Genomic DNA, 11,163 nt, shown 5'->3' on the forward strand with positions numbered 1-11,163 from the left:
GAAATTAATAACCGAATTTCAAGTATTCCTATTTCGGGGCGAGGAATTATCGACCGGGGCCACCTGAGCCTGTCTGCTCTCGCTGACCGGTCCACGCACGATGTCACACCCACGCGATCCCTGGCTCCGAAAACGAATGTTATATCCGCCGGCTGACTTACGACACCGATAAACGATATTTACGGCGTAATCGTTAATTAAAATATATTGTCGCGATCGCGAATCCGCGAGGAACGCGTGTTCACCGGGGATGTTAATGAGCCAGGTCGACGTCTCAGTTAGGTTTCCTTTTATTCGTCGCTGAGAAGCGTCTGGTCAGGTTCCATAGGCGTGATACCGAGGCGTAAAGATCACGGTGGTTGATCGATCACTTCGCTCGGGAAGGATTCTTTGTCAACTTCATCGATCTTCGTAATGGCACAGAAATAAAAGGCGTAGGCGCTGGAACCAGAGCAACAAATGTATTGGAGGAAATTTTGGGCTTATCGAAAAATAAGGACGATGTTGGAAGTTGGTTACATGACTAGTAAGGAAAGTTGTTGAACGTATCAGGAAATAATTAGAGTTATTACAAGTTGTACAGTGAGAGTGTATATAGGTATACGTATAGATTACAATATTTTAGGAATGACAGATTACACGAACACGCTATTACATTTAACGTGTTCGACTGGTTGGAATTATAAAATTTAGAGGATGTTATATTCGTCGAACGATCGACTCGCTTTCTCACGTAACGCATAATCGCGTTCCGAGCAATTTGTAAAACAAGAATCACCGGTCTTGCGTATATACGCCTTGGCCTCCGGATCGCGACGTGACCTTGCCTTTTTTCCAACGCCGCACCGCCACGGTGTATCGCGAGCGGCGCTATAAGCGGGCAATTAAAAGCGTGCAGCAGGGACATTTATGTTGGCACTAACTGCCCGTTAAGACGAAGGAACCGCCTAACCGTGGAAGGTGTAATTGGCCGACGTGCTGAACCCGCAGCTCGTAAAACAGCGGGCGTGCCTAGCCAACTGCCGCAGTTTTTCCGCTCGCGCCGCCATCGTGTATCGCGTTACGTTGAATTTGCAATTAATCTACTCCCCACCAATATCTTCCTTCTCTGTCTTTAAATAGAATTCGTTTTTCCTTGCGAGATCTCACGACCTTGGCTGCTCCTCGAGCCCTACTGGCTCATTGTAGATTTAACAACGAGAGGCTTTAATTAGCGTTGACTAACAAGCAAGGCGAATAACGTTGAAAAATTCATTACGCAATTAGCGATCGCTTTACCAATTGCTGCAATGTATCAAACTGTATTCATAACGTTGTTGCCGCATGTTTCGCGTATCTTGCGAAACGGAAGAATCGAGCGAATTCTTTGTACATGACATGTCACGCCTTTCGAATATAGGAAACGCGTGTCCACGTTGGTTTACAAGCTCTTCCGCCTCGCTGTTGAAGGGCGATCGGTTGGAAACGAGTTCCGTTAAAAGATACCAACTAAAACAAATCCGGTCTCGTTATTAACGCAGATTCTTTGATCGATAACGTAATCGCGACGCGTCTCTAATTATGGCGGGTTTCCGCGATGGATGACGCGGTTCGAGGAAAAATCATGGGACTGTGGAGCGATCGGGACGGCACGAAAGGGCGGATGGCCTTTATTTTATAACACGATCGTTACGCTGCCCCGGCCGCGAGGATACGCGTTTCGCCGGCAACCCATTTCTCCCTCGCAGCTTCGATTAAAATGCCAGACGTCGGCAGCCAGAGTAGGAGAGAGAAAAGGGAGGCGGCAGAAAGAGATTCTCCCGATACGCGATATTGTTACGCGTGTACACGTTGTAACTGTCCGGATCCGTGACGGAGTCACGCGATATGCATTATGCACGCATGTAACGCGGCGGCATCGCCGTCAGACGTTTCCGCAATCACTCCCACGATGTAGCGCCGGGTGACGACTGACACCTTGTGAGAAACGAACCATCGATGTTCTCCTACTTGTTCGTCGTCCGCGGATAGATCTGAAACGCGCAATCGATTTGAATGATCCAGTTGAATCCATGATGGAATTTTATCCTTGACGAATGGTGGATACAAACGTTTAGATCTTTGTTCGTGGGAGATAGGAAGTGGGAGTAGACAGGGAAGAGTATTGTGAAACGTAAAATTGTACTACTTAGTCATTTTGCTTTGTAATAATACATAATACTGGCATTATGTCAGTCTCCCCTACTTGTTAGAAGTGAGAACATTTGATAGGAATTTGATAAGTACAGAAATGATGTTGTTGGTGTAACTGTAGCCATTTAGAAAGAGGAAAACGTTCCTCTCTTTTTCTTTCTTTTTTCACAATTATCAGTTTGTAGGGATGTTCTAATTAAACTCACAGAATGCGATTCATAAAGAAGCTTTTACTGCCGCAGAAATTTAAATAGCAATTAACATGTGCGTGTACTACAAGCAAGTAGTTTTCGCGCAATTTCAAGCGTAAACGCACGAAGGGATATATTTACCGCGATAAAAGTTCTCCCTTGTTCTACATACGTACCTGGAAAAACAGGCTTACGAACTTGTTAATATTTTCGACGTAGGGAGTTCACGAAAAAAATCGTAACGATCGAACTTCCATAATAATTACCATCATCTTATCTGGTTATTATTTTCGATTAATTCATCGATCTCGATTTCACTTTCCTTTCTTCCAAAGAAACTCCGTATACTTCTGTAATCGTAACTTATTATTAAAAATGCACGCACGGACATCCGCGCTGCGACATTTCTTGCGGCAATTAACGAGACAGATGTCGTTCATCCACTTCCCTCGTCGTTTAAACTGATTTACTATTAGATAAGACATCGGATGAAGATATGCACGTGTGTGGTAACCAGGGTAATCTGTGGCCGTGCGAATACTTTCTCGGTTGGCCAGCTGTTTGTCGGAAAGCGAAGAAATGTCGCGGTGTCACGCTTCGAACGGTGCGAGGACCTCCGACGCCGATATACACCGTGGTTCATTACAGCAGCTGCATTACTCGTACATACGCGACGCGTCATTATTTTTATTAGCATAATGACAGGCGAACAACTCAATTTGCATGGAAAATCACACAGGTCCGTAACGAAGTTCGCCCGCGGATCCGTGATCGTCCTTCTACCCCGACTGCGCGTGTAATAAAGCCTCGCGCGCACACACTGCTCTATGTGTATCGCGAGGAAGGAGAAGAGCATGCGAAAAACATTGTTAACGGAGTCGGAGGGTGCGAAAGAGAGATCCACGAAGGAGCATCCTCGAGGGAGTCGGTCGACTGGCTTCGTTCTTTGGGCTTCGATGATCCCTTTGCGCTGGATAATTCCGTATCATCATCGAAATTGCAGTCGATCGTCATCCGGTTGGTCGTCGATCAGCGTCCAACGTCCTTCGTTCGCCGTCCAAGTTGATTGAGAGTCGCCAGGGATCGTTTGCCACCGCGGCCGATCGAAACGTCCATTCGATAATTGGCGTCGGTAATGAGGCCACGAATTACTTGGTAATCGGTCTGTGGCCTCCTACCGAAAAACGAGAACTTCGTCGTTAATAATATCGTTCTTTGATTCGCCTACAGACTTTATTCTCCTCGTACCTCCTGACGTGTCAATCGAACGCTTCTCCGACGTGTTCACGATCACATCGATCAATGTTCGTGGAATGCTTTATGCGTATACTCGTTTCATAGAAATTCGAATCAGATCGCGTAGCTTTCGGTTCTCAGTTTGTGGGATGTTGTCATTTGAAAGCTTTTATTCTCAAATTATGTTTCACGAGTAGTCGTTTCTCAGGAGAATGACATCTTATTTCGTTCAATTCTATTTCGTCTTTTTGCGATACAATTTGCGAAAGAGGACAGGTAAGATCGAAAGACGACGTTGTACGTAAGATCTTTATGGCCTCATTTACAAAAGTACTTACTTCATGAAAAAACATCAGCATGTTCGAAACCGTGGCTCGCTACACTCGTACGTTTAAAACACGAGCGGACGAAAGCTCGGGATATTACATGGAAAATATGAAATATGACACCGTCGTATCGTGTTTACACGAAATTACCGAGAGTATTAACACGGAGACGGTGCTAAAGTTGCCGAAAACACGGAGTACGTACCGCGTGAATTGACTTTGGCGCTCCTCCGAGCACCTTTGCTGGCTGTCGATTTGCTTTATGAATCGATGCCTATCGCTAATAACAGAGATCCCACTTATCTGTGCATCGCTGGTTGATGCCTTTCATGGTCGAGCCAGTTCTCGTGGCGCGCAAATAGCTATTTCGGATTCCTAATTTTTGCCGACCGCCCTCATTAAAGAGCCCAATCTCTGTTCTGATACCGATCTCGCAAAAAATTATGTAGAGTAGCTACGTCGACTAACACAAAAGACTCAGAAAAAAAACAAATTTCTCTCGCGGTAAATAATCGGATAAGGAAATCGATAAAAAAAATTTGAAATTCGAATTTGGCGAGTTACGAGTTACATACCTTCACTCAGATATCCCTTTCGTTCGAGAAATTGAATTTTTTCGAAAGTCAATCGTTCGTAACGCTATTTCATATGTTAAAGTAGACGACGACCATGTCTATGGGTTTTAATTTTAACGCAGGTCCTTGTAAAAAGGCATTACACGAGCACTCTTTGATACTGATCTTTCGCGAAATATTATGTAAATAAAACGTGCTTCAAACGGGGCACGATCTAGAAAGGCTGGCCGGACCAGGGTGCAGCGCACGTATTCCGCGCGACCGGATGCCGGCTGAATAAAAAGCGCATAAAGTAACATTTAGCGCGCGCTTAAACGAAATTGCTGTAATCCTCCGGTGGCGTGGCGGTCAAGAGCGATGCGAGAACCGCGGGAGGAAGAGCTGCGTAAAACAGGGGCGGAAGAGGGGCTGCAGGAGGGTGGAGGCAGTGCATTAACATACCGATTTACATAATGCGTATAATTCGAGTAATTATGAAGGGAAATATACACAATTTAATATAATGGTGGATGTTTAGGGGCCGGTGCTATATCTGCCACGGGAGATCTCAGTGCACTGCCGCGAAACTGGACCCCTCTATGCTGCCCCCTTTTCTTTCCTTTGCTTTCTTACGCGTTCATGCATATGCATACGCGTATACATGTAGCTGATCCTCGAAACGTCGATGATACCGATGGACAACACCAGCAGCTGCGTTTTGAGACCGACGTCGTGCGCCTTCCTCTGATATACATATCGCGTTGCGCTCGAGGTTCTAAAGATTCCATCATCTGTGGGAATAGATAAGACAGTTCGAGTGGATGGGGAAGATATAGGGATCGATATTGGTGTAGATCGCCCGGGTTGCGACGGAAGTTCGATGCCGTGGATATGGCCTGTCGTTCACGTACTTTCGTGTCGTTTCTTTCTGGATTATTACGTGGAGATTGGAGATACGATCGAGATACGAGTTTAACTCGAAAGACGAAATTTGAGGTTTATTTTTAACGCGACCAATGAAATCGTAAATCTCCGTGGATCCTGTAATTCGAACTGAAAAGCGCCTTTTCAAGTAGCATCCGAAATACCTAAAATCGTTTTGCATCTGAAATACAACGAATCACCGAGTCGGTCGTCCAGCGTGGAATCGATAAGAACGTTTAACGAGTAGTCTACAGAGCGAGAAAACGGCTCGAACAGTTCGATGTAAGATGTTTAGAGGCAGTTTCGTCCGCGGCAAGTAAATTGCCCGTTTCTGGCACAGTGAGTTCTCCGAAAAGTGGCCCATTGCCGCTTAATGACGAGGCATCCTCGCGCCTCCCTTCTCTACCTACCAGACATTGACGGATACCACTGCCAGTTCTCTAGAGTATTTTAATTTATGTCTTCACACGATAAATACGGATTTTCTTCCCTCGCCTTATTCACTCCCTTCGAGAACCTGGCTTCGTCGCGTTTCCAATCTGAATTTCCAATTTCCTCCCCTTTCAACATTTCTTCATTTTCTCGCACACGTTCAGCCATTATTTTCATTTTACATTTGTTTACTTTGTTCGTTCGATTGACGAACAAAAAGTTAAACGTGTAGAACTAAATTAATCAGACTCGTAATCCGATTCGTTCACTAGTCGCTGTTCACGCAGGGTAGTTGCCCGTAAAACTGGCAGGATTTTCAGTTAAATTAAACGAGGTCCCCGTGTTCGAAAAGTCTCGTCGTGGGATCGTGGCGGCGAAAGTGCACCGGACCCCACGCGAAGTACTAACGAGATAGTCGGTGTTTATCGGTCCCGTAGTCCAGCTCACGTATCCTCGGTCTCTCACTCCAATTAGCGCTACAGCCGGGGCTAATTGCTCGATATAAATCGCCGCGACTTAAAAAACTGGTCGAATAATTAGACGGAACGTCGCAGGTGCGCTGCCGCTTTATTATGCGCGTCTTCCCGAAGACGTTTGCCGCATTACCAGCTGTATCGTTCTAACGACGCGTCGCGATCCGCGCGCATAATGAGAGAGAAGAGAACCCGCATTGCTTTTTCCATCGTGAGCATGCGAACGCGAGCCGATTACACCGTTTCATGCTAATAGAGCCTATTAGGGAGCTCCGCTATCCGCATGACAATCCGTACGCTGCATAATCTAAATGTCAATCTCGACAGAGAAACCCACGACTATCATGACTTTTCGATCGATCGTATACAACGCCGGTGAATGGATCCTTTCGATCGCTGCTCGATATCGTCCGGTAACTTTGTCTCATTTCGCGGCAGTAGTTCAGATAGACATCGACTTCTTTCAGTCAACGTTATGTGCTCTTGACTCACGCCTACAATTGTTGTGATTATTCTTACTCTTTGAATTTCTAATTTTTGGACAATTTGAATCTTGGATCTTCGAAATTCGTATACGTTTAAAATAAAAACTTCTGAATCTATCGGAGATTAATTTTTAACTGAAAGACGATCCACAGGGAATAATATTGCGAATTTCTGATGATTTTAATTCCAGATACCATCTGAAATACCATTCCATTTGAAATATCATCTTTGATTTCTTTCTACAAATTCCTTCTTATCCAATCTTTGATATCTTAAGCAATTAGTATGCCGTGCATCAAAGAAAACGTATAATTATGTATGCAAAATTTATAGTATTTAATTTAGCTTTCAAAGCCAACGATTGAAGAAACAGGGAGTATCTGAGGACTGGATTTGCCGCTGAGAAGTCGGAGGTCCGCTCGACTCGTGGTATCTCTACGTCTATCTGAATAATAACGTGTACGACAACATGTCAAATTATTCAGAACTTGCGACGCACGCAGACGTGTATGCGGGCAGAAATGGACGAGTGTGCACATAGTCGGTGGGTGCACGGGGGCGTTGGTATACGCGCGCGCCCGTTGGTTCGTGCGTGCGTGCATGCGTTTGCTCCCGTGTCAACGTCGAAGAACGTCGACCAGGGGTGGCAGGCGGCTCGACATGTGTTCGCGGTGGCGGTGGTTCTCGACAGCAGTTTTATAATTGCCAGACTGGATATCGTGCCGGTTACCCGGCGAGATTCGCGAAACTCGCGTCGTTTCACAATGAGATCGACCGTTTCGAATATCTCCTCGTCCTATCGGAGACGAATATAGATCCTCAGTGAAATGATTAACTATTTTCTCGTCTCTTCATCTAAAAAGAGAAATTTTATTTTCATAAATATCCGTCTCTTCTCTTCTCTCGATGTATCTGTACACGTTAATGGAGAATACTGTTCGTTTAAACGATATTTTAAGTAACAGGAGATACGTGTTTGAATTATTCATCTTTTCGCAATAGCACAAATGACTCTACCACCGATAGACACTCCACATTCGTAACATCGATAGTATTTCCAACCTCCGTTCTTCTTATCCGAAAAATTTCTAGAAGAAATTAAAAATAATTGCCCCACCGATGCATCATCGTTACACGAAACGGAACAAGGAAACCTCTTTCCATATCGGACCTTAAAAACCACGAAACCCGGTCGAAAATAACTTACCGTGGCCTGGTCCGATCCTGAAGTTTCTCTATGTCGTCGCGGGGTCAGCTGAGTGACAATTAAATCACAGGTGTCGGTTGATCATGACGGATCGAGGCGGAATGGTCTCGTGCACGGCGTCGCACGCTTCTCTGCTTTGCCTTGGAAATTCCCTCGAACGTTTTCCACGCGATTGTTCCTCGACGATTTCGTGCATGGCAGCTACGCTATCATGCTCGTCGTAAAAAACGACGTTAATAACAGTTATATCGTATTTGCAGGCCGATACGCGATTGCCAGCTCGGCGTAACTTGATTGCTGGCTGTCAACGATCGTCCGACTGTATTCTTGATTATTATTCCACTCTGCGACAGCACCTCTTTCACCCCCTCGCACCCTCGTAACATCGGCTAACGACATAGATCCCCGCCGCGCAACGTTTAATCGCAACTACGCAAATAGATTACGCGAACGTCTCTTTTAGATAAATAGGGACTCGATGTCTCTTGATGATGATTGCGTATTAATGTCGTTGCGTTTTCTGTTTCACGCTGTTCCACGCCCCGCCGCGCCGCCATGGACGTCTACTCACGTGCTCCGATGGATCATCATCACAGTATGTAAGTATCTAATTGAACATTATATTACCATCCGTGTGTTGTTTTAGTTTACAGTGTGCAATTGATGCGTTTGAAATGAATGTATACGTCACGAGGATCGAGCGATACACCTGATACATCTAAATAACTTTTTCCAAGTATTCGATATTTTGTATGACAGTGCAGCGTTGATTAAGATTGCCCGATAAGATCAAATGAAATATCCATTTGCTTAATTTTTTTCGAAGGATCGTTAACATCTATACACGACGGACTTATTACCCGTCCTTAACGTTACACTCAACGACTTCTAATGTCTCGCACACATCGAAACTAACGATCGTACAGGATCGTCAACGCGAATTACCAAAATTACCCCACGCGTATAAGTAAAATCTTGGAACGCGAGTTCGCGCAGCTGGATCGTTTCGGCGTTTCCCGATCTCCCTGTAAAATTGTCCAATTACCAGTGATCAAGGGCGAATTTATCGATCGTAAATGATCGTACACACGATCATGCCGTATACGTGATAGGATCGCGTAAATCCAAGTGGATTTCGCGTGGCGGGATGAACGCGCGTTAAACTTCGGTTCCGATTTCCCGCGGAGCAGTTCCGTTTTTACGGGAATCGGGGGAAGCAAGGGTTAGCTCCGGTAGGTTTCAATTACGCGGCCGTGTCGGCTTGTCTGATGTTGCTGCCGCCCTCATTATGTGGAATATGAGCTCGTGCTAGCTGTTCTCTCCCGCCCTCGGATGTCGGCTGCTACTCGTCGATCGATTGCCCGGTACCTCGACGTTACCAGCCACCTGTACGCCGTGAATCGCGATCGACCGTGCTCTGCCTCTCAATCATCCTCTAGAACCAACGAAAACTCTTCCAATCCGTGAACCACACTTATCATTACCGATTTCGTTGCGTATCCACCTAAATCCCCGCCGAAAGCCATTCCATCGAAATGTATTGCTTCCTAATTACCGGAAGCAGGGGAATCATCTCGCTTCTGATGGCTTTGGGAATTTAGAACGAGGCATGTGGCGTTTAATTTGTAGTTTCGTTCAAAAGTACATGGTGTTACCAGACTGGTAGCTCTAGATTAGATAGGGTTGAAGAACAAAAGAATAAAAAGAATGAAAAATATGCAAAATATGCAAAAATACGGAAGTTCATCACCGTTCGCATCAGCATTCTGATACTATCGCCCATAGTGTCAACTTCACGCGCTGAGCAAACCATCCAGAAGGCTGGATGGTATTTTCACTTGGACATTATAATACTTTCCTCTGAAATTTTGTACGATTACATTATATTTATAACATGACTTAATTGGAGAGCCGGATATTTCCTTTTACATTTTTGTACTTTTTTATGATCGATTTGGCTGTATCGGTAAAAAATACATATTAGTTAAACACCAAGGACCTTGTTACGTTGAGATAAATAACATTGCATTAAGCAACGGTCGGGAAGGCAATTTCGAATACCAGGAAGGACGATGTAAAAGAAATTAAATGAAATTAAACGAAGCTGTCGACGACTCCATTTGCCGGGTATCGAACGGAGGAATGATTACACGTTTCGAGATGAAAGTGACGACGCTCAATTTACCAGCATTCCCGGCAGCGTATCTTTCGTTTCGTGTTATACCGGGAGACTGGGTTCGATCAAGCTTCTACGCGCGCGTCCCACCGCCGCTACTAATAACGGAGCAAACGACCGGACTTGTTCCACGGTACTTAACTTCGCGGGACATTTCCTGGTAGCCGGGTACACTGAAGTTCGTGTATCGTCGCGCGTAACCTGTCATTATCAGGGATATTGCTTGTATAGCGACACGCATGCATTTGGAAACGTCTCGTCTGTATGTGATTTATTATTTCGAACGTTCGCTCGCGCCTAGCCGTCGCAGCATGGCTGATCACGTAGTTCGCAACGATCACTCTTCAAAAGCATTCGGCCGTTGTTAACAAGCACTTTGCTCGAGTAACGTTACTCGACTAAATTTCATTTGTCTTGCAGTCGCAGGGAAGAAGATCGAGGATTTGTTTATGGAGTCGCCAGGAATTTACGATTATTTATGTCAGCTTCTTGCGATAAATCTGTACTAATCGTGAACCAAGATTAGTTATTGCGAGAGATTTTCAGGATTGCGTGAAAGTAACTGTAAAATTCTAAGACTTACGATTTCTTCTCGTAACGGAGTAGTATCATTCATTAGGAGCTTTGTAAATAACAACTCCCGAGAAAGGAATAAATCAGCGAGCAATCTTCGCAAGCCAGCCAATAATTCGCCAAGCGTGGGTGGCCGGAGGGCAGGTGGTTCGTTGGAGATCGGTATATCCAGCAAAAACGATCGAAACCGCAGAATATCGGAGGCAGCCGAATCGCGGTGCCGGTATTGCGCTGGCCGCATTAAATACCGAGCCATTTACCACCGGACCGTTTTCCCGTATCGGCGCTAAACGTTCGTTGCCTAACAACACGAGGAGGAAAGCGCATCGAATGGCCAGCTATAATACAAACGTTCCATGAGAAACAGAGAACGAGAAAATGAACGAGGCTCTAGGAGAGAGGGAGAGGCGGTC

The 11,163-nt window shown here is 45.3% G+C and overlaps 1 protein-coding gene across 5 annotated transcripts in view; it reads left to right on the top strand.

The window, feature by feature from the left end:
• The window catches only part of LOC100746372 (ankyrin repeat domain-containing protein SOWAHB), a 116,958-nt gene that overhangs the window by 72,932 nt on the left and 32,863 nt on the right, over positions 1-11,163 (top strand). The window contains exon 8 of one of the 5 annotated variants that reach the window (XM_033319167.1): positions 8,598-8,600. The exons of the other annotated variants lie outside the window; for them this stretch is intronic. Coding sequence (XP_033175058.1) covers positions 8,598-8,600 — 3 coding nt within the window. The remainder of the gene's footprint in view (positions 1-8,597; positions 8,601-11,163) is intronic. 5 annotated transcript variants of the gene reach the window in all.

The sequence above is a fragment of the Bombus impatiens genome, unplaced genomic scaffold (assembly GCF_000188095.3).
Source record: "Bombus impatiens unplaced genomic scaffold, BIMP_2.2 scf_0136, whole genome shotgun sequence".
NCBI lineage: Eukaryota > Metazoa > Arthropoda > Insecta > Hymenoptera > Apidae > Bombus > Bombus impatiens.